General features: G+C 35.9%; 1 protein-coding gene across 1 annotated transcript in view; it reads right to left on the bottom strand.

Annotated features, from left to right (window-relative positions):
• Positions 1–1,685: 1,685 nt before the first annotated feature.
• The window catches only part of LOC107004869 (phospholipid-transporting ATPase 2), a 57,948-nt gene continuing 34,189 nt past the window's right edge, over positions 1,686–25,444 (bottom strand). The window contains exons 19-25 of the mRNA XM_015203257.2: positions 21,032–21,185; positions 8,815–8,932; positions 8,504–8,677; positions 8,083–8,134; positions 7,774–7,901; positions 3,470–3,620; positions 1,686–2,563 (exon numbers count right to left, since the gene is read on the bottom strand). Coding sequence (XP_015058743.1) covers positions 2,228–2,563; positions 3,470–3,620; positions 7,774–7,901; positions 8,083–8,134; positions 8,504–8,677; positions 8,815–8,932; positions 21,032–21,185 — 1,113 coding nt within the window. The 3' untranslated portion in view covers positions 1,686–2,227. The remainder of the gene's footprint in view (positions 2,564–3,469; positions 3,621–7,773; positions 7,902–8,082; positions 8,135–8,503; positions 8,678–8,814; positions 8,933–21,031; positions 21,186–25,444) is intronic.

Below are 25,444 nucleotides of genomic sequence, written 5' to 3'. Positions count from 1 at the left end.
GGTGTGGAGGCTTGAGTCCTCATAGATGTGCTTGGTGTTGTGGCCAAGGGTTATGGTAAGTGTTGATGTCACCTGTTAAGAATATTAGTTGATTTTATGTTATCATCTGAAATATATTGTTTTCTATTTTGAGTTGGCCGATGATATCTACTCAGTACTTGTGCCTTGTACTGACCCCTACTTGTATTTGTTTTTCTTTGTTAATTGTGGAGTGCAGCAAACGCGCCATCGTCTTCAACTCAACCGCAACTCTAGCCAGTCTTCATCACGTCAGATCTCAGGGTGAGCTAATGCTTCTAGCTTGGACTGGATCTTCTTCTTCATGTCTTGATGCCTTGGAGTTCCGGCATGGACTAACTGTTTATTTATTTTAGCTTCCTAGATATTCTTAGATTTAGTAACTTGAGGATAGATGTTCTTGTGGTGATGACTTCCAGATTTTGGGGATGATAAGTATTAACTTTTAGAAGTTATTAATTGATTCCGTTAATGAGTTTCAAGTCTTCCGCATTATATTCTGTTTTATTATGGTTGAAATGTTGGGGTTTAGATTGGTTGGTTCGCTCACATAGTAGGATAAGTGTGGGTGCCACTCGCGACCCGTTTTGGGTCGTGACAACTTTTTATTTCTTAATTAAAATTCTGTCCATTTTAATTTTCCTACATTTTCAATGAAGTAAAACCAATGATGCATATTATTAGATATACCTCCATTCCACTGACTTGGGTCTATCTTGACCTGTCTGCATGCATAATCTTTTCGTCATTAATTCACAATAAAAGAATTAATGAGACTCCCTTTCTTTTGATATCTCCAACCTTATTGACTTTTGAAAGTCAACTCATTTCACGAGGAATTCACATGGATCTAGAAAAAGCTTTTAAGCAAAAACTCTTAATCGTTTGTATCCATACCTATATGCTACTTCACTGAGATGAGAATTGGGGTTTAATTTAATAAGCTATAGACCCTCTTAACTCCTTATAGGTTGGAAGATACGGTCACCCCAAATTAGACTATATATGTGGCCATTTGAATTACTTCCACAAAATAAAACCATCAAAATTGAATTTTTGTTACCAAACTTCCTTTGACCTTAAACTTTAATTTAATTCTTCAATCACCTCTATACACCCAATTTGAATGTTTATTCTCCTAACTAATAACTCATCACAAAACAACGTTAAGTGGAAGGGAGATGATTTTTGGCTTCAACTTAACGATTCAATCGCTCTAAAACATAAGGGGTGTTACATGTGTCATTTAAACTATAGTTATGAAGCATAATCAGATAATCTATAGTTATAAAACGTTATTTGCTTAAATATTTACCCCTTTTTCAAAAGAATTTTCTCATCGATTCTTTTAATGGACCATGAGGTCGTTTCGTGAAATATTACCGTTTGAATGTATGTACATAAGAAGTAGCTACTATTATATCTACCTGTAAAGCTAATATGTACTCTACATTAGAAGAAAAAAACACTACTATGAATTTTCAATTTTCTTTCTCACTTGTAATTATCATCAAGCTTTAAATATCCACGAGCAATAACAATTACAACATTCAACATTTCTTGTCATTACGTCTATATTGACTTTCCATCCCTGTTGTATAGTTTAGTGTAATGTCCACAAAGATCACCCACCGGTCACACGAAATATCTACGCAAAGATAAAAACATTTCAACAACTGCTAAAGATCTTTAACTCAGCATTACCATTTCCAATCCGATTTTTAAACATCATTGCAATCGATATACACGAACTTCGGCCCATCGATGCCCTTAATATTTTACAGATCTAGTCAATAGCATCAACACGTAAGAAACAAATATGTGAAAATGATATTTATGATGGATATATCTCTCTGACTCCACTCTAATTGAGTAGATTATGTAAATTAATATCACCCTGGAAATGGGGTGTCAGAATCTGTGAAATGTTCACTGTTTCCTCCAATAAACAAGAATCGATATCGTGCTAGGTTGTTGCATCTTCATACCCTGGGAACAGTAATCCGTCCTGATTTTTACAGCATAAGCTTCCAAGATACAGTGGCCCCTGAGCATGATATTGTCAGCTTGATGCCACACTAACACGCGCAACATAGAAAATAGATTAAGATGCTGGCCAGTTGAAAAGAACGGATCAGCAGTTAGTGTCCTCAGCGTAGTATCTTTTTCTACATGTGATATGCATAATTCCACATGTCAACTGTTAATATTAGTTGTCCTTGCAGTTTCTCGTATAATTTGAAGATAATCGGGCTTGAGGCTGAAAGAAATCAAATGGAGCCCCAGGTCCAAAAGAACGTCTTGTAGCACTAGGAGAATCTGAGAGCAGAGGTTCATAGACTGACGTACGGTTCTTGGGTTGAGAAATTGATAAAGGTGCAACATCTTTATCCAAAGATCTCAGTTGAGGTTCTATATTACCCAGGGACAATATAGGTCCTCCCATACGCTCGGCTTGCTGAAGTATATTAATTTTACTAGATCTGTAGGTATACCTGAAGTACTTCAAAGCTAGCACTGGACCCATGCCAGCTGCTACAATGATCTGAAATGGGAAGGTAAGCCAGATTAGTTCCGTTGTAGTATGATTCACTAAAAGAGAATCACAAAACTAATTCCTCCTATAAAAATAAATGGCTAAAAAAGGCGCGTCTCATCTAATTAGATGCAACAAAATATAAAAATTAGAAGCACCTTATAACCTTTGGTCGTTTAGCATATAAAAATGAGTAGTTTACAGAGCAATTCTCAGTCAATTTGTAATCAATTTGCAGGAGAAATGACTTTCAGAGGGTATTACACTTTCTCGCAATGGTGATCTACTACAATGGATCGACATTTAAACAACAAATATTTACAAAATCACAGCATCACTATTAGTGAAATGCCTAATTATACTAACATATTTTTGGATCAACAAGGAAAGATGATGAATAGAATAATATCATGCCAGAACAATCTGAAGGCTAACTACACCTGTCTCAACTAACATGACACATTCTTTTTCAGAAATTAAATTATTTTAAACTTAGCCTATTAATTACATTTTGAAGTGTTCAATAATTTGTTCATGCAAAATTTGAAATAAACTCTTAGGTAATGTTTCTCCAACCAAACAAAGTAACCAACTACAAATTTTTCTTCCAACTGCCGATGTAATAGTAGGTCATCTCTTAAAGCTTTCTGTCCAGCCATATTCTATAACAAAAAACTGGATGGACTACTATTCTGAAGCATTATCTCGACTACTTGACTGTTTTTTTCTTAAGCATACTCGTCAGGGTTGTAAAAATAAAACCCAATCCAATTGAGTTATATAACGTCTCAATTTTTGCAATAAAAAAAAGACCTTTTGAACTGTAAACAATAGATAATCACTTTGAAAACATCATGATAACAATAAAGGATTTGAACACTACATGAAAAAAGAAGATAGAAAAAGTTCACTTACAAATATAGTAATCCAGTATGACGGCTGTCTACATAAACGGAACATTATTGTATACAGGCCGGAGGATGGGAAGGCACTGACAATCCAATTGATGACATAAAAAGCAACAAGATTTCCCCATATCGCAATGTGTTGCAATATTGTGAAAGAACTGTTAACATTGAGGCAAATTTAGTTCCCTGGAATTTTAAGACCAGTATTGCATACTACCATACATAGCAAGCACTAATACACATACATGTTGTCCAACAAAATTAAGATTTATATAGTAACTCTAGGGATGGCAATGGGGCGGGCCGGGGTGGGTTTAAGGCTATGGGGGGTGGCTGGGTGGAAAGGTTTAAGGTTATGCGGGGTGGGAGAGATGTCCAGCAGGTTGAATGGATTTTCTAAAACTAATGCGGCGTGGGTTGCGGGTATATATGATTTTATATCGGTTCAAACTTAATTTTAACTCTTTACATGCTATAAGAGTGATAGAGCATTATTTATTGAGATAATTTGTTTAAAGATACTAAAATATTCAAGATAGTAATTGAAAAAGGTTCAATAAGAAATAATGCAATTTGTTACATATTTCCCAATTGACCTCTAAAAAATAATTTTTTAAGTCATTCTCTATTAAATTAATAAAACTTAATGAAATAATGAATTTTTATTTTTGAATTTTATTTTTTAGTATCAAACTTAACTAGGAAAAAGAAAATATATAAAAAAATTATGCGGGCCGATGTGGGGCGGGTTGAAAATGAAAAAAGTTGCTATGCAGGGCGGGGCGGATTAAAAATTTTGCAGGTTAAGCTAAACCCACCTCGCCACTGCCCCATTGCAATCCCTAAGTGACTCACTGGGGAGGTGAAAATGATATTATCAAGAAATGTACACACTTCTGCTTTCACTGGTTATCAGCCAAACTTTCTCCTTCGCAGACAAACGTCATTTTGAGTTTAGAGTTTAGACTAATCACATTTTGGGTCTCAAATGTAGGAGTCTTGTTGTGATCTAGTCCCTAAATTGTGCCAATCGGATCCTTATTTTATGAAGTTAGTCCTTACACTCACATAACCAATTCAGAAAACTTTTCCAGTCAAAAAATAGCCTCACATGACTATCCTAATACTTCTAGAGGCAAAGTTAAAGAAAGATGAAAAAATAGACCACAAGAAAGGAAGGAAAACAGACAACCCTTCAAGAGGACACATCAAAGCAGTAATGTAACAATTATAGCAAAAAGAACAATGATACTTAGACGATCAGCCTCTATCTTTTCCAACCCACTCTTCAGCCGCACCCAGCTTCACCCTTTCCCCTTTCCATCCAAGTCACCATCGGTATTGTTAACGGCATGCTTTAATATTAAGCTGAGAGACTAGGTGGAGTGTAGGTATTGAGTAATCCACCTTGCTTAAGTGGTGAACTGAACTTGAAATGGTTGTCACAGTTAATGCACTATGGATACTTATTTTAGTGATTAGGATTACAAGTTTGAAATTTAGAAAACTTTGTCGCAAAATCTGACTCAAACTAAAAACCATATATTTGCCTCTGCAGCAGAAATTTAGAATGGTTTCTGAACTTGGATTGACATGGTTTTACATCATATCTTTTTTCTTAATTCAAGTATTCTTCGTTCTTTTTTATCGCCGTAACCACACCTTTTTCTCGTGTTTCTTCTTCAGTGGCACAACACCTCTCTCGGATAACTATTACAAAAGAACCTGCCTTTTCCCAATCACTATTTTGAAAATATTTGGCTACTAGAAATTTGTCTTACAGATCTAACAGCTGAAACATTTTCAGTAAGATCAGGCAACAAAAACTTTTCCGACAAGTTTCTACAATCAAAACCCTCCCAGTTACTTTCCAGCATGTTTGCCGAAAACCATTCTGGGGACTCTCTACTTTCTCTATATCAGTGTTGTTAAAAGTTTGCTTCTAGTACATTTAGCCCTGAAACTTGATGAATCCCAGATTGTGTTATTTGCTCGCTTAGTAGTCGCTTTGGTGTAGGCATCAAGGTCGTAAGAAGTGCACATCTTCACTGATGAACTGTGTCTCCAAGACCACGACAATAGACAATAAATATAATTGACAAAGTGATGGAATATCAACTACCTACCAATCTTTAAAAGCTAACTGCCTCATGTTTTTGTATAGTTGGGTTTATTTATCACCTCTAGATTGCCCTGATTCATTTCTGAACCATGTCCGCTCCCTGATTCTCAATTAACAATGTAAAAAACAGCTGACCTTTTGCTACTAAGCTTTTGTAACTATTATGCATCTACTTGATGCCTACAATAGAACTAATTACTTCATCAAAAAAATAATTGACAAAGTGATACAGTAGTTGTTAAAAAACTGTCATGACTGAACTTTTAGTGATTCACAACAAGAAATTAGATATTCCTCAAAAGCAAATTAGCCACTAAAAACTTATAACAATACCTTTTCATCTATATTAGAAATTTAAAAGTCTTTGACATGAATAGTACCTATAGTTACATTTTCTTGTATTGCATTTCCTGTTTATTTTTATTTTTCCTCAATTGGTGCTCGCTTTACAATAGTCAATACTTCAATTGTGTTTGGTCGCTTAAAGCCTTGAGAAATTTGGCTTTTCTGTAGGCCTTTTCTCTTTTGACTGCTCTTCTATAGGTTTAGTTGTATGACTAGCTCGTCTAAAAGCTTAAGTTGCTAGAGAGGGTACACGTAATATTTATTTAACCATCACATCAATGTTGTCAAAGGCACAATTAAAGCGCGCTTTGGCCCTGAACCGAGGGTCACATGAGTGCTTCACCTCGCTAAATGTGTGCTTTAGTGTCAGCGTCAAGGCTCTAAGACAAACTTTTCCATGTGAATGGGTGTTTCCTAAAGACACCACACTAAACAATTGACATTTCACTTGATCTTACAAAAATCAATTTTATTGTCCATGTATTTGTTATTCATGCTAATAATTATTAGTCTTGAACTATATATATAATATATGTACACACATATTTCATTAAAGCCCACGTGTTATTTGCGCTTAAAGACCTAACAAACCTTAAAGGTATTTTCTGTTTTATTTTTCATTTGATAACACTGCATGTCACACCCTCTCATGTGTGGATCTACTTCTTTTCATGAACCAAACATGTGAAAAATTCTTTTTTGACAAGGGTAGCTTGGACCCAAGACCTCTGGTATCTCTAATATCATGTTGATTTGTGTCACCACCTCCCTTAAAAGCTTAAGCTTTAAGAGAGAGTACACCTATTTTAACCACCGACCCACGTTTTATGTGATATACTTTTCTTTTTAGTCTATCCCAAAAGAATGACACCTTATATTTTTAGGAACTACCTGATCTTAACATCCCCATTTTATCTTTAATGATATAACTGGTTGAAATCCTCACCACCACTAATTCAAAATTAAAGAGACATGTGGAACTCCCACGGACAGTCATTTGAAAGGATACTTTAGGTACTTTGCATATATTTTGTGAAGTCTTCTGTAATTTCTCAAACTCTATTAGGATCGAGGAAATATGCCTTAACACTATGTAGACAATATGTTAAAGCGTTGAGAGTTAAAATATTCGGAATGTCACATTCTTGAGTAAAATATTATCCCACATTATATTAACATAATGTGTATTGTGGTTAGCACCTATAAATAGATGTGTCTTGTATTCATCAAATCATCTAAGTCACCCATAAACCTCTTCGGATAATTTCTCCAATCCAAGCATAGCTATAATGTCTTGAAGTTCTTTGTAATGTTGTAAAGTTTGCTTAACTTGGGGCAGTTTCGTCACAAAAACCAGCATCACAAACTTACCCATACTGCTCCAATCCTAGACCTCTCCCATCCAACACAGATACATCACGATGCCCAACCTGTTGATGTGCTTGCTCCCTCCTTATAAGAGTTCAAAAAAAGATGGTATAGGACCTAGAAGTCAGACAGAGAGATTCCAGAGGTCGACACAACCAGAAATTGTAGGGTAGCAACGACGATGGTAAAACATTTTTCCCTTTTCTTTATATCACTTTTTGTAGTTCTTTTTATTGGGAATAAAGTGAGGTTTTCAAACATACCCCTCGGGTGCTGACATGAGACTGACATGAGCTTGAAAATCAGCCAGAAACCAAGGACCAAATAGATTCCAGAAACAAACCAAGGACCAATTAAATTCCAAACTTTCCTTTATTATCTGTCAACCTGTGACAGCCAGGATCCTCTTTCCTACTCAAGCTCTGGGGGCTAGAATCTGTGGAGAAGGTAGTGAAATTTTGAATATAGAAACTTACTTTGTTTCCAGTGCTACAACAAATGCCTGCAACCAAATACATCCGGAAAGTGCCACCATGGATGCTTCTTCCATCTCACTTTTCTCAAAAGCATATGCATGTATGGTGATGACAAAGACAACAATAGCCTGTGAAAAGCACATCCAATCATTATGACTATATAGGCTACGAAAATCAGATTATATATAGGACAACCAACCATTAAGTGCAGTCTTCCGAGACTGCAAATCCAATGCTAGAAAAGAATAGATGTGCAGTTCTAAGGACTCTGCTAAATGATATTAGAAATTTGAACCAAGTAGTACTCACGTGAAAGAGAGACCGGCCAAACCATCCAGCAAATGTGCTAGGATTAAGAAGCCTGTTAAAATTGGATTCGAACGGAACAGTGAGGTTAGTACCATATCAAATAACATGAAAATTAAATCAATAATTTTTCTTATTTTTTCACTCAATTTCAGAAAAAAATAGAAGATGGACGACTGCTACAAAAAGAACTTTGTTCGAACTGTTACTCCATCTTCATGATCATATGAAAAATGTAATTGATCCTTTAGTCTATTTGGGCCAATGGCCATCTATCAGGAGTTTTGGGTTTAATATATAGCAACAATCCAATAAAACTAAGTTCCACCAAACTAAAGCTATAATCCAAATGCGATTTTTGAAATAGATGAAAAGCAAGTAGAGTACTAAGATACAGAAGATTCAATGAGCACGAATCTCAAACCTTCCTGCTTGGCAATAGAACAGTATTTGTGGATGCTGCATTACGGTTCTTTCACTGAGATCTTTGTCAAGGACACTGACTAGAACAGGAACACTTGTGTAGAAAACATTATAAGCCATCAAACTAACAGAATTGAAAAGGCTTGTTCCAGAAACACCTGAAATGAATGAGAAGCTGGTATGTATGATAATATTAGTACATGATGAGTAATCAAAGCTGTGGAGATGCACTCAACAAGGCTATATGCATTTAGTGAAGGCAATTTTTTTTAAAAAAAAGGCACTCAATAAAAGACACAGTTTAGCACTTACAAAATCTGGATGAAGCATATTAGGAGGGATTTGTAGAAGGAATATTGGGAAAGAAATGCTGTCCTATTGTAAGAGTAACGGCCATGGACAAGTATCAGTCGTTTCAAGAACCTGAATTCTGCATACCAGGAGAAGCACACATTAAAAGATATGAAGTTTGGTGAATGCCACAATATCAATGCCTACAAATGCCGTTCTTGTTTCAATATTTCCCACCAACAAAAAGGCAGATAAATTTCAGCAGGAGTATATATATATTATAAATCTAATAAATGCATGAAATATTGCAGTAATATGGAGAATACTGAATAATCCTGATTCCTGATACAGATCAGCACAATTGAAGTTTTTGACACAAGTTGAGATTGTCTTATACAATCAAATGTAAATGCAAAAACAAACAGGCAAAACATATGTACGTCAAAGAGAAGTACATCCGCATTGAGCTTATAAGATAAGGAGAAGGGTAACACGCAGGAACCCATATACATGACATCAGATACTTTTAACAAGATCATGTCAAACTTGGATGACCAGAGAGTGATAGGTATTTCCCAATATCTTTTTGATCGCCTACAGTATTTCAACATGTTGAATAAGTATCAATCTCCAACAATGACTTGAATGATAAACTTTTCAATCTACCAATGTTACCTGACTAATTCCCCAAGATATCCACAGATATTACTTGCATTTCAAGACATCTTTCACAAATTCTAACAAGTCAAACACACTAATATCTTGATATGTAAAAGGAGCTCTTTACAATTTTAAAATGAATATTAAAATATAATGTTCAAAATTATACTCTTAACAGTCTAAAAAAGGTTTCTTCTTGAGATAGAAACTCTAAAGAAGATGTAAGTTAATCCTTCCAACACCACCAGAACCACAACTACACCGTAATCCCAAGTAAGTCATTCATTTGAAATCGGGTCGATTTGAAGTTAGTAAAATTTTGTTTGGACATGCAATTTGGATCTCAAAAGTGGTACTTTCTCTTATAAACATGAAAACCCCAGTATCTGTGAAAACTATCAAAACCTCCTCAACTCTTATATGATCTTTCAAATGAGCAAACCATGGTTCAGAAAAATGGCATCGGAATATCCTAAGACTAGGCACCACATTAATAAATTGCATACCTCCATGTTTCTTTTGTAAATACATGTTTGCAATTACACGCTATTACAAATTTTCAAAATACACATAATTTCACAAATCATTAGTCCAATAAATTAAAAATAGTAATAACTAGCTATTCTTTAGTACTCCCTCTGTCCCTATTTACTTGTCCATATTTCCTCTTATATATGTCCCTATTTACTTGTCCATTTTAACAAATTAAGAAAGGACAACAATTTTTTTCCTAAAATGCCCTTATTTAATTCTAGAAAATTTCTAGTACTTTTAAGTTATAATGCATGCTTTTTGGAACAAGAAAATACATTTATTATACTTGGGGAGTTGCATAATCTTTTAAGTTAAGGGTAAAATTGTAACTAACTATGATAATAATTGGTGCCTTAATATGAGTGTCACTTCCAAAGTGGACAACTAAATAGGGAGAGAGGGAGTAGTATCTTTCCATATGGTATGGACAATCTCTTCACATCGAGCATGGTTTGTTTGTTTTTTGAAAAATTCAAAATTATGGGTCAATTTTAAATTTTGAAAAACCAAAATCACAAACTTGGAATTGAAATCCTACTTTTCGGAGAATATGAAATTTTAAATCATGATTTGAAATTGAACTTGAAGTTCTGTTCAATTTTAAAAAACAAATGGTGATTTCAAATGAAAACATCAATCTGAGCTCCAAATTGCATGGTCAAACGCCTAGCAAGACTCCTACAAAAAAGAGGACCTAAAGTGCACGTGTTAAAATGACTAAAATATATCCTCAACTAATTTGTACCCCCATTTAAATCTTTTCCTCCATTATGTCCTATTTGTCACTAGGTTTGCATGGACTCTAAAAGATTGTAGGACTGTAAACACAACTTCCTTTTTAGTGATTTTAGGTTTACCTCTGTCACGACCCGGATTCTGAAATCCGGATCGCAACCGATGTCGTTGATCTCTCAGAGGTCGCAGACAAGCCTCATCTTGCATTTATCACATTCATCTAGTTAAATTTCGGAAAATTTAAAACTTTTTATGTGTATGAAGTATACATAGACTTTATATAATTATTAACCAGATACATCATATACTAAGCTCAACATAAGAGAACAACCATATAACATAAAGAATCAATTCGAAACTAGGGTTGTTTTCCAATGGTGTTGTTGAACGTTCATCTCCTCAGTTATCCTTGATTTCAATTCTTCAAGTATATAGATGTAATCTTGAACATGTTGTTGGTATGTGGTTCTAACTGATTTTATAAGTTCTTGATTTATTAATGAGTAATGAGGTCTATAAATTGGATTCGGATGATTGAGTGATTAGTTACACAAATTAAAGAATGACATAATGCTTAGTTTTGTGTTCGAGAAAGTTGAAGTTGTTATGAGTTGCTTATGAAGTTGAGTCTACTGTTATAGGCTGTTCATTGAATGATAATTATAAGTTAATTGAATGTAAAAAGGTTGGGTTACAACAAATGAAGTTTAAATGACCACCATATGTGAAAGTTTGGTTTATGCCAACAAATTGGGTAGCAAAACTATGTCCAAAATATTATCTCCCAAAATGTGTGAAGTTATACTAACAAAGTGATACCAATCTCTACATCAATGAACTCATAACATAGGGTATGCCAATCAATGGGACAAGTCCCAACATACCCTATCCACACGAACTTGTGAACGTAATAGCATTGAATAAGTAGTTATAACTTTCATAAAGAATCAAAGCTAGTTCATGAATCTATAATGCTAAAATAACTTCATAGCTTGGCCAAGCCAAGCATTGAATTGTTCTTGTAAGTTAATCAAAGATTAAAAGTTCAAGTGTGGTGAAAGTTTGGCTTATGCCAATAAATTTTTCTACAACATTATTTTCAAAATATGTAATAGAATTGACTAATGATTCCATGAAGTTATACTTGAATGAATTGCCTGCCTTATGCCAATAAAATGGCTAACAATACATCGTCTAAGAGTGATGAATGAAATTGGCTATAATGTTATCTTTAAATAATTAAAAGATTAGCTAATGGCTAAGGTATACCAAACTAAACATGAATGAGTGTAACTTTGGCTTGTGCCAATAAATTTGCTATGAAGTTAGTTTTCAAATTTTCTAGGCCAATACTAATTTTGTGCCAATCATAGATAGGCAAAGTATTGAAATGACAATATAAGAACATCTAAGGTAATTCAATGAATCAATATCCACAGGCATGCCAATCATTGGGACAAGTCCCAACATGCCCTAACCAAATGAACTATGAACATATGTAATTCATTGAGTGAAGTTCTCATCGTCTATAAATGATGATATAAAGCTATCAAACGAAAGTAAGGAAGTAACGTGAGTAATAACATAACTAAAGATGTCTAAGTTAAGAAAGTGACCAGAATGAGGTGTTAAAAGAAGTGAGACAAGCCTCACTTACACCTAAGCTACTATGTTAAAAATACTCACGAATGAAGGTGTTAGAATGTGTGAGACAAGTCTCATTAACACCAAAGATGTTATGTAAGGACAATTCACATTTCATTAATGTAAAGAAAAGGATGACAAGTCATCAATAGTGTAAGTAAATGTTACCAAAACGTACTCACCTATGAGAGTGTAAAGCTAAAGAAGAGACCAGTCCCTATGTACATTCTAATGAAAGTATTGAGACTGATGCATACTTAATACTAATGATGAGATGAGAAATCATCTATTGAGCTATGATGTCCTCATACTAGAAGCCAGCTTCCATGACGTATGAGTTGAATGAAATGGAACTTTATACTGAGCACCAAGGCTAGCTATGAGCGGTGATGCCTTCTTTCGAGAAGGGCGGAGGTTCACGTAACTCTCATGAGATGAGACTGTCCGGCATGCCGGGTATAGGTCTCTTTATATCCCCTAGTCTTCGAACCTATACTGTCAATATAGGGATCTGGCGGGGTTCAATTCTCATATACGCTAGCATGTTTTGGGTCACTTTGGCCGGTGATTCCACCTCTTTTCAGTGTGGGGTAGACACTGGATTTCATGACGCTCACATGATTTATGTCGGTTAAGGTTGGAGTTCCTCAATGTATGAAAGATAATGAAATGAACGATACCGAAGGTGTTTGTGCAAGACAATCAGGAGGTGATTTAACCTCATGCTCTGATACCAAGTTTGTCACGACCCGAATTCTGGAATCTGGATCGCAACCGGCGTCGTTGACCACTCAGAGGTCGCAGACAAGCCTCATCTTGCATTCATCACATTCATCTAGTTAAATTTTTGAAAAATTTAAAAACTTTTTAATAATTATATGAAGTCTATGTATACTTCATACCTAGGGTAATTACTAAAGTACCCTTAAGTCGTTATAACCATAACTAATCCTTTGGACCATCCTAGGTTAAATACTAGGTTGTCTTTTTCTTATCTCAATCGAAATCTTGAAACTTCTTTGTGATTTCGGTTTTGACCCTTTAAATTAATTAGTTAAGCTACTAAATTAATTAATTAAATAGCCTAGGGTACTTACTAAAGTATCCCTAAGTTGTTAGGACCTTAACTAACTCTTTGGACCATCCTAGGTTAGGTACTAGGTTGTCCCTTTCTTGTCTTAACCAAAATCTGAAAATTTCCTTTGTAGTATTGGTTTTAGCCCTTTTAAATTAATTAATTAATTTGCTAAATAAATTAATTAGTAACCTAGGGAAATTACTAAAGTACCCCTTAGTTGATAGGACCATAACTAACCTTTTGGACCATCCTAGGTTAGGTACCATGTTGTCTCTTTAACTAGTACTAGGGTAGTGTTAGCCCGGTTTTGGTCCTAGGTTGTCGGGTGCACTAGTGGGTCCATTTTGGTTATCCTAGGTTAGTTAGCTATTTGGGGCAGTAGGTTAGAGTCTAAAATTGGTAAGGAAGTTAGGCCCCACATGGAATGGTCCCTTATGCACGTTTTTGTCCCTTTAACTACCCTAACCGAATTCGATTAGGGTGGTCTCCTCCTTTGGTGCTTCTTCACATGTCTTGCACATGTGCTTGCATATGGGTTGGTTGTACTTTTCTAACTAACTATTATTTATGGTTCCTTTGAGAATGTTTTATTTATTGTCCAAGGATCCTCACTATGTCCTTGGGCAGTACTTACTCTACATGATCATTTTAATTGATCATGTGACATAGTATCTAGACTTGACACTTGGATGCCTCATACCTTTTTGTGAGTTAAAGGAAAAAGCATTTTAGTTTAGGGTCTTCATTGCAGGTACATTTATTGAACAACAATCTTGGATTGGGGTATGACAACCCAAAAAATATATTTCTTATTCGTATATAGAATTGGCTAATCTCCCTTAGCCAATTTTTCTATACTATGCCTAATATTTCTCAATATTGGGCATTGGGGTGCCTATGTACCCATAATAGGCTATCCTAAGGGCATACTGACTTTTCATTAGACATATGATTTTCCAGAATGTTACGACCTCATCCCTTTTAACACATTCACTCACCACGTTTCACACCTAACTGGTGCATCAAGAGGTCAATGTAGATCATTACCGAACAATTTAAAGCGATCTTCTGACATCTATCCCGATTTATGCTACTTGTACCTGCTTCCAAATGTAATCACTTTCAAAAATTGTCTAATCGTGTATGACCTTACATCTATCTTAGTGTCTGTATCTCTCGACACTTAAGATTATGGATACTGTTGAATTAGGTCTTAAGCCTGACTCACACCCCAAAAGCTAGCTCAAAGAGAGGAGGACTACCCAAGTCTTATAATGAGTCTATCCATCTTATTAACCACTGATGTGAGACTTTTGTCATTCTTTAACAGATACATTGAATTTTAGCGACAAAAGATTCTCTTATATTACATTGGGAGTCATATAACTATTCAATATAGTCATTATGGTAGATAGCCTTATATCTCATACCACTTCTTCATTTTAGCCATCTATTTTAGTTTTAGTTCTAGTTGTAACATTTTCATCTAGCAAGTCATTCTAATTAAGAATCGAGACCAAATTCCCATCCCTCTATCAATGTGGGACTTCTTAACACTCCCCCGTACGCCCATACCCCAACTGGAGCGTGAACACTTCTAAATGGGGGCCCAACATCAGTGAACAACAAATTGAGATGAGTCTGGTTTTAATACCATGTAAAGATACGATACCTAGGCCTAAGTCAACCTCAAAATACTAGCTCACGAGGGGAGGTTTGTCCAAGTCCATATAAGGAGACATAATTCCCATCTCTTTCCCGATGTGGGACTTCATAACACCTTAGAATATATGATCCTACGTCTTCCTAACATTTTTTCTAGCATGATACCTGGTTCATGATAAGGCAATGTCATTTATTTAAAATTTGATATTGCCATAAGATTGAATTTGACCTGTTATTAAATGGATCAGGTGGATCAAATATTGTATCGGCAGTGTCAATTTTTCAGATTAATATAAGTCCCAATGGTTTTCTCTTCTCCAAAGGGGCTTGAGGCAGGGAGATCCACTCTCACTTCTTGTTCATTCTAGCTATGGAGGGGATGAGTATTCTGATCAACACAACAAAGTCCACTGACTAGATCAGAGGCTTCCAAGCACAAAACATGGCAGGAAACAACTTAGAAATCACCCTCACTTACAGTATGCAGATGAGACCTTAGTTTTTTATGATGCAGTGAGGGAACAATTTCTGATTTTGAGAACCATTTTCATAATTTTTGAAGTTGTTTCGGGCCTTCATATAAATTGGGAAAATAAGCTATATCTACCCCATTAATTAAGTGGTACAAATTGAAGATCTGGCCATTACACTGGGGGACAAGTAGGAGAGCTACCCACCATCTACTTGGGAATGCCTTAAGGTGCAAAAATAAGTCAATGAGCATTTGGAGTGGTCTGATAGAGAATTGTATGCCTTATCATCATACATGATATTTGTTTTCCAAGCACCAACTGGTGTGAGAAGAACCTCTTTTTGGCAAGAAATGAAGATAAGAGGAAGTATTATCTTGTCAAATGGGAAGAAATGAACATAAGCAAGGAGATTGGGGGTGTGAGCATCAGAAACATGAAGTTTCACAACCAAAGACTAATGATGAAATGGCGATGGAAGTTTGCATCTACTAAGAACTCAATGTGGAAGGAAGTGATTGCTGCAAAGTATGGAATGAGGCATAACTGGATGACAACAGAGGTGTCGTCTCCACAAAAGTTTGCATCTACTGAGAACTCAATGTGGAAGGAAGTGACTGCTGCAAAGTATGGAATGAGGCATAACTGGATCACAAACAGAAGTGTCCTCTCCATATGGATCTAGTGTGTGGAGACAACAGAAGTGTCCTCTCCATATGGATCTAGTGTGTGGAGACAACAGAGGTGTCCTCTCCATATATAGATCCATCAGATCTGGTGCTAGAAAGATCATGGCAGAAAGGTGGCTTTCTGGACAGTCAGATGGAGTGGCCAGATTTCACTAAGCCAAAGGTTTCCTGACCCCTACAACCTATGTCAAATGAAACAAGCAACTGTAGCAGAATTATTGGATGATCAAGGGTGGAATTTACACTTAAGGAGAAACTTAAATGATTGGGAGATGTGTAGAATAGCAGAGTTTTATGTCACCCTAGCACAATTAAGTAATGATTCACTGGTATGAAAAGTGGGGAGCAAAGGATGGTTTGTTGTTAACTCAACCTATGAAGATCTCAATACAGTTGGCGTTGAGGAAGTAGAATGGCCTTGGAAGATAATATGGAAAAGTAAGATACCATGTATAGTAAATTGTTTTACTTGGTTGCTAACTAAGGAGACAGTTTTGACACATGAGAACTTGAACAAAAGAGGTTTTCACCTGTGTTCCAGGTGCTTTTTGTATGAAGAGCAAGGAGAGACAGCCAACTATATCTCCTTGCACATCAAGTTGACAAACCAATTGTGGCAAATGTTCACCAACATGAGATAGATCAGATCGGTGAAATCAGGAAGGATCAAAGAGGACTTCAAGCACTGGAATAGAGATAATTCAGGAAGAAAGGAGGAGAGATGGAAGGTTATCCCATCTTGTATATGGCGGACAGTATGGCTAGAAAGGAACCAGAGATGTTTTGAAGGAAAGCAAAGCAGCATACAAAGATTTAAGCTTAATTGTTTAGTTCTGTATTATTTTTGGTGTAAACAAGTTGTCTTAGACCTCATTTCGTTACTTAATGAAGGTTTTAATCTTAATCATTCAAATTTAGCCCGTTAAGTGTATTTGGTTTTTAAAAAATCTGAATTTTAATCATTCAAATTCAACTCATTAAGTTCATTTGTTTCTTTTTAAAAAAGCCTCTGAATGCATTTGAAAAGATCTGAAGGAATCACATCACATTTGTCAGAGAGTCTTAACAACATTCAGACTTATTTAATATGCTAGAAAAAAATCACATCCCCTCTCTCTCTCATTGCGCGATGTGCGCTCTCTCTCTCTCTCTCCGTACAAACTTTCTTTCTATCTTTTCTCAACTAAACATCATTTTTTTTCCGTTTGAAGTGGTAAGTTTTCATTATCTTTTTAAGTATATTCTTATATTAACAATTTTTTTGGGTTGTATTGATTTTTGTCAAGAACTCTTGTTGTAATAATATTTTTGGTTGTATTGATATTTATCAAGAACTCGAGATTTTTGAGTAAAATAATAGTAGTCATGATTAAAAACAACAACAATATATACATGTAGGAGGTCTGTAATGAAAATTTAATTTGTTTAGGCCAAAAACATTGAAGACTTCACCTCTACCCTTCCAAATTTGTGTACAATTTTTTTCGAAGGTTGTACTGCAACGGGAGTTCATGATTAGAGTCCAAGTTATACTTATGTCTAGTTGGTGACGAAAGTGATGGAGCTCCTAATAACTATTCATCCCAATCTTCAGTTAGGCTGAAAGAAATTGATGAGATAATGAGTACTGCTTTGGACTAATTGGTTAAAAAATATAGTGCACCTAGCTTTGGAGAATGCAAAGAAAAATTAGATGGACTTGGATGGAAAGAACCATTATACAGTACAACTGTTAGTATATTTTGTGAAAGTAACAACTACAAAAAAGCATAATGATGTTACAGGTTCACAAGTTAGAGAAATGGATTAAGAGTATCCGAAAAAATAGGAATTCTTGAATTCTTCTGATTAGCTAGACTATATGTTAGGCTTTGATGACGTGAAACCTTCTTTATTATTTCCGAATAGTATTATCATACTTATTGAACTTTTTGATATTATATTATGACTATGAAATATATTTTTTCATGATATATTTTCTAATAAAAAGATGTTTATGTTGAATTCTTAAAAGAAATCACTTAACAATAACTTTTATATCGATATTAATTTTTTATTTGCATATCATATATTTTTTTAAATCAACTGCAAATATTTAAAAATATTATTTTTTATTAAAAAGTAATACTTTTTTGTTGATATGAAATTTTGTAATAATTTATAATGTTTAATTTGATATGAACATTTAGATATTGAAAACAAACAATTTTAATTATTAAGTGTTCAGATCTAGTGACCACATCTTCATATTCAAATGTGCATTCAGATCTAGACATCTAGATCATAATGTACATCTCAATATTCAAATGCTTATTTAGATGTCTTAATCTTAATGGGAACAAATGAGTCTTGGATAGCTCAGAAGTAATCAGCACAACTATAGAGCACAACTATAGACTGGTAGTAACTTGGTAGTATTAGGATCCTATGTAATTACAACACTTTTGAAGGGGAACTACACTTTTGAGGTAGTATACCTATGGATAAATATAGACTAACTCTTACCTTTCACAACAAAAAAAAGTTACTTAAGAGTTTGGTTAGAATTTTTTTGTTCAATATAAAAAATAAATTTTCTTTAGTCATCTGCAAAATGATGTACATTGAGATGTATCCGAAGGAAGGAATAATCGAGATGCGGAAAGTTGTCTTGAACATCACCCTTAGAGAAAAAACGACCTGTTCACAATGCTAGCATAAACCAACTCATTCTTTTTTCTTTTTTTTTTAAAAAATGGTAATGTTGTATTCCTCAGCATTAAGGATATGCTGGAGACCTTCAAAAGGGAACAAAACACACCAACTCATTCTTTTGTGAAGTGGTCTACGCTGACAACATCCGGAAAGGAAGGCGGGCTGTGAAAACTGAGACTGCATTGCAGGATGTATTTAGTTAACATGGACATGGAGGTGGGAGTAAGATAACTTTTGGAAAAGAGTTGATGAAGCAAAGATATGGCATTGGTGACCCTATTGTTGAGTGGTATTGGATCTTCCAAATCATTCCCGCAGGAGATCCTGACCCATTTTTTTCTGATCCTTCGAGAAAAAGATTCATTTCTCTTCATAAAATATAGGAGGTAGAACCAATAAAGATTTCTTTTTCGATTCATCCCTGGCCTCATTCAGTAACATCATCACATGAAAAGCCATTAAGGCCAAAAACTTTAAGTTAGGAATGATCGTTTTCTGGTAAAACTGAATTTGGAGATGGAAAAGAATGTCCTATATCTGGCCCGAAAAATATCCCACTTGTGCTTGTTCAGAAATTACAAGTGCCTTCCAAGTGCAAATTGTCTGTTAGATGTTTTCCCTTTCTTCATCGTCTTGCTGCATGCACTAATGCTGCCATCTCTGAGTAAGAACAGACAACAAAATGGGACCTTAAATTCAAGATGATCGTAGATCACTTGGAGCTAGATAGATTAGATCAGCTAGTCGGCAACTTAAGGGATGTAAGAATTCTTCTCACAATCAGACACTTACAAGAAGACAGAAAAAGTTGGCTGCATTGTATTAAGTCTTTATCATAGATCTCGAAACTAGCAGGACTTATTACAAAAGCAACCAACTTTTCTGTCTTGTCATGCATGAAGTGTGTCTTACGCAGGAAAGCCACAGCAAAGGAGCCCACTACCAGTAGATTCTACATGTTTGAAAATTCATCAAAGGCCTCAATTGTTTTTGCATTGGCTTGAACCTTGACTTATATGGTGCCTGTTTTAACCTTTCTGGAGTGGAAGGGGCATGACAAACAGCTTGAGGAGGCTATTACTATCTGGATGATAGACTAGGAAGAAGAAGCTCACGTGCCATGTAACTTTGTTTCGTTGGCATATTATGAACAATTTGGTAGGAAAGGAAGAATGGATATGAAGGAAAAATCAGAAGATATACACGATTTAATTATTTTCAGTCTTCAGCTTTTTGGTGCAACCTGATATATCTAAATAATTTTAACACTTTGATTGACTTTGACACCTTGCATAATTGAAAAAGAATTCATGTGCTCAGAGCTAAGGTTTTGAACTAGCACTTGGTCTCGTTTTGGGGTTAATTAGTGGCTTATGCCGATAACGAAGAATTTTGAAACCGGTTCCAATAGGACCAAGGTTCTCTAAGATTTCAGTTTGCATGCACTAGTATAGTAATCGATATCTCTTTAGGAAAAAGATGAACATGCCAAGAATCTTTAGTGAAAAGCTACTATTCACTTATATGTATAAGAAGAGAATGCATATTTTTCTTCCTTGGGAGTCCGGGCCATGTCTAGTCTCAGTGTGGTTGATCATCGAAAAGATGAAGTAAACATCATTGGCTTGTTCAGCCTTTACCTAACCAACTATCTAATACTAAGAAGGCTCATCAAACAACACTTTTAGCTTTTTCAACGCCCCCATCCCCCCCCCCCCCCCAAAAAAAAAAAAGCAGCCTCATACTAGGGATTCTGTGACATCTACTGCTCAGGGACGGCCTCTCACCTCTCTCTTGTTGTGGTAAGACTCTTGCTATGTGTCTAACCCACTAGCTCAAACCCCTTGGTCCGACACTGCTTATAAAATGATTATTAATTGGTCATCACCTCTGATCCCTGTTGAGTTTTATGGCACTAAACTACACTGCCACCTATTTCTGCTACCTATTCCATCTCCTGACATTCTTTTAAACAGATGACACATGTGAGGCGAACCAAGAAGTAGCCAATACAATGTTTGTAACTAAAACATAACGAAAGAAAAGAAGAAGAGTGTTCAAAAACTCACTTCCAATACTGTAATCAGCTGCTCTTGCTGCCTGCAGTCCTTCTCTCCCACTTATACCAACTCCAATATCAGCTTGTTGGATCATCCTCACGTCATTTCCGCCATCCCCTATTGCCAGTGTCCGATATTCACACGATTTTAGGAGTTCTACCAGCTGAAAGTAATAAAATGCGGTTGAGATCTATACACCCATAATCGTACTCTTACAAACTATAGGCATCGACAAGATGAGCATTCTACTATGCAAAGACCATACCCCAAGGTTACCAGCACAAAAACATCTTAATATAAAAAATGACTTCCTTCGTTTCAAACTTATATATGTTAGCTCAGGAGATTTCAAGCTTCTTTTTCAATGTTTGAATTGCAACCTTAGGAAAAATTGACCCGACTATACAAGAACAACTAATCTGTCCAGAAAGCCATCATGAAGTACAAAAATACATCAACCTACTATTTTCGTAGTAGTTACTAACAAGTTTTCTTTCCAAACAAATCATTCTGCTTCCAACACTTTAATCTCACTCCAAAAAGTTGTCCATTTTATCTCATTAGAGTACATATGTAATGGGAAAAAAGTTCTGCTACAACATCATTTTTTTCTCTAGTACAATTTTATTAATAATAACAAGGCCAACATGGTCATATACAAGTGGAATACCAAAAAGGAGAGACCTACAAAATATGGTACTCTCCAAAAGACACACAATCCTCTATACAAACAGGAACTACATGGATGCACCTTGAAGAAAATAAGGGATTGAAGACTACTCAAATGAGCAAAGCTCATCTCCAACCTCTTCAAAAGCTCTCTATACCCCTCTTTCCAAACGACCCACATTAAGGCAAGAAAAGTGACATTCCAAGCCTTGTGATTTCTTCTCCTAGCTCCATTCTTCCATCTCAACATCAACTCTCTCACGGACCCTGGCATTACCCAAGAAACGTAAACCATCTAAAGATATCCTCCCATAACCTCGAGGTTAATTTGTAATATAGTAGAATATGGTCCACATCCTCATCCGTCTCCTTACAAAGAAAACACCCGACAATCACCTTTGGTTTCCTAAGATGCTCCACCGTCAAATCACCCTTTAGTAGCTACTCATGCGAAGAAGCATACTTTCCTATGCACCTTAGGAATCCAGATCAAATCATGAGGAAAGCTGAATTCTGTCCTAACCAAGAGCTTCTCATAGAAAGAGTTAACTGAGAACGACCTGTTATTCCCGAGTTCCCATCTCAAGGCATCAGATCTGTCAATCGGATTGCCTTGTTTTTGGAATCTAGCAACTTTGAAACTCGGCACCTCCCAGCCCAGGAAATTCCTCCTAACCCACAGATCCAAAAAGTCTCATTTCTTTGTGTTCCCCTAACTAGAACACCGGTCAACTCCCTCTGACAAGAGATTATAGAACACAAGAAATTCATCCTTAAGCACCAATCGTCCACTCCACTTTTGCCCCCAAAATTTAGCTCTACTCACATCCCCAACCTTAAATGTACTGTTATCAAAGAAAGTATCCCACCCATTCAATATATTCCTCCACACACCACACCCCAAATTGTGATCATATTTGTTCTTATTCCCCTTCCATTACACCATATTTATCTGCAACCACCCCTTTCCATAGAGATTCTCCCTCCATCCCAAATCTCCACAGCCATTTACTCAAAAGTGCTCTGTTAAAAAACTTCAAGTCCTTGATCCCCCCCACCCCACCCCACCCCCCACACTGTTTAGGAGATGTCACGGTCTCCTGAAACTAAGCAAAATTTCTCTGTCCTATTAAGTGCAACCTTTCCCGTTTAACTATCGCAGTGCCATATACCTTGAACAAGGACATATAATAAGTAGGGATACTCAATATCATAATTTTAATGAGCATTTCCTTGCCTCCTTTGAATAAGTATCTTTTATGCCACCTGCTAGCTCTTCTCTACCCTCTGAATACCGGATTCTAGACACCAAAATCCTTGTTGGAAGCGCCAGAGGTAAACCAAGTTAGGTAGTGGAGAGAACCCATACCCCGATTGTAGAACTTGCGCAAGCATGACAATGTTATCCACTTACTAATGGGTATAATCTCACATATTCTAATGTTAATTTTAAGCCCTGGAACTAAGTCAAGACTTGCCAAGGAAGTCCAGTTGGATCTCATCTGCATCACAGAACACCAAAGTATCATCTGCAAACAAGAGGTAGAAACCACTGTGGTACCCACACCACCGACCACAGCTTTGAACCCCGTGATATATCCTTGCTAAAACAATTTTGTCGATCATTCTGCTCAAAGCTTCCATTACCAATATAAAGAGCATCGAGGATAAAGGATCAGCCTGCCCCAAACCCCTCGAGTTATTGAAGAACCCACAAGCATTGCCATTCATCAAAATAGAAATTCTCACCAAAGAAATGCAAAAGCTGACTCACTTCCTTCATCTCTCCCCAAAGCCCATCTTCAAAAAAATAAAATCCAAGATCTTCCAATTTACCTGGTCATAAGTTTTCTCAAGATCCAACTTGCACAGAATACCTAGCTCACCCTATTTCTTCCTCGAGTCAACCGCTTCATTAGCCACTAAAGTTGCATTCAAAATTTGTCTTCCTTTGACAAAGGCATTTTGCGAAGAAAAAAAGGGTCTTATCCAGAACTCTTTTAAATTTACTAGAAAGCACCTGAGAAATAATCTTATAGATGCTTTCCACTAGACATATAGGTTTGTAATCCAGATACTAGACAACCCCTCCTCTTAGGAATAATGACAATGAAAGAATCTTCTTTCGAATTCACTCCCTCTTAGGATTTCCCAATAGTACTCAAAACAACATACTTGATCGTGGTCCAACAGTGCTGAAAGAAGGTCGTCATTTTGGACCTAGAGCCTAATCCTCCACACAACACACTACCTCAAATGCACGTCCTCCTCCTCAATAGCATTTTCTAACCACTCACTATTTTCCCCTCCAATCTCATAGAAATTCACCACCTCTCCCATCCCACCCACCCCAAATTGCCCCCCACTCTGCTTCCTCTTTGAACAGTTACTCGCTCTACTTCCTCCTCCCCCTCATATGTCTCACCCCCAATCTCCATAGATTTTATCAAATTCCCCTTATTCGCAACTGCTGCCCTCTGAAAGAAATTTGTGTTAGAACCCCCCTCTGCCAAATAAAACGCCCTCAAATTGTCTCCAACTAGTCTCTTCAGCCAAAATCAAAGAAGCTAGCTCCTCTTTCAAAACTTCATGTAGGACCTTTCTACGACCTACATGTTGGGACTTTGCTAGTGAAAAAGAACGAAACAACAGAATCCCAAACTATCACTCTTCATACAGCACAACAGAAATGCTACAAGTCATACCCACCCTCAAATATCAATCAAACCTCTCAAGAGCAACCTCGTTGCCCTAGACCTTATTGAATTTCAATCTCATGTGATATACATATTTATTAAATTAAAAATTCAAAAAGCTGATACAAATATTTGTAAATCCATAACTTCATCTTTTAAGAAATGTAAGTGGAATGTATGAAAAATGGTAGTCTATGTTAAGAATTAGGAAATTAATGATATGGAAAGAGCTCATTCCTTGTGAATATGAGAAAATTTTAGAGTTTGTATGACTCTGTAAAATTAAAAATAAAGATTACATTTCTTTCCTTTTTTTAGGATTACCCTCCTTTCTTGTTAGCATTACTTGTGAAAACTATTCAAATCCCAATATACTTGAGGAATGATCAATTTGTTATGCATATTGCTTCAAATTAAGTATTTCATGAAAGAACAAAGCATATAGAGGCTAAAAAAGATTGTCATTTTATTTGACAAAAGATTGAAATTGTATTGTATAGGTTTTCTAAACTAAAATGATCAACTGGTAGATTTTCTTACAAAATCATTTTGTGGATCCAAAATTGAGTATATTTGTGGCAAGTTAGAAGCATACAACATGTACGGTCCAACTTGAAGAAGAGTGCAAGGATTGGGGAAATTAATATGGAAAGAGCTCATCTCGGTAAATATGAGAAAGGGTTAGTTCTTATAATTGCGAATTAGAAACAGAAATCACTTTTATTTCCTTTTCTAAGACCAATTTACTTCCTGTTTAGGATTACTTGTAAGCACTATTGTTAGAAATGGATATTGAGCCTAACTCAATCCCAAAATCTAGCTCACCAAGACCATATTAGGAACCACACAGCCCTTTTTCATCCTATGTGAAACTGTTTAACACTCCATCTCATGCCTGGGGCTAGATCTAGAGTGTGGGCAATTTAATATGGGGGTCCACCATCAGTAAATAAGAATTGGGATGGCACTTGTTTTCATACCATGTTAAGAAATAGATCTTGGGCCTGACTAAACCCCAAAAGTTAGCTCAAGAGGGGAAGATTGTCCAAAACCATAT

This window comes from Solanum pennellii, chromosome 11 (genome assembly GCF_001406875.1).
Source record: "Solanum pennellii chromosome 11, SPENNV200".
NCBI classification, from domain to species: Eukaryota; Viridiplantae; Streptophyta; class Magnoliopsida; order Solanales; family Solanaceae; genus Solanum; species Solanum pennellii.
The sequence above is the reverse complement of the archived record's forward strand: the minus strand, read 5'-3'. Positions and strand labels throughout refer to the sequence as shown.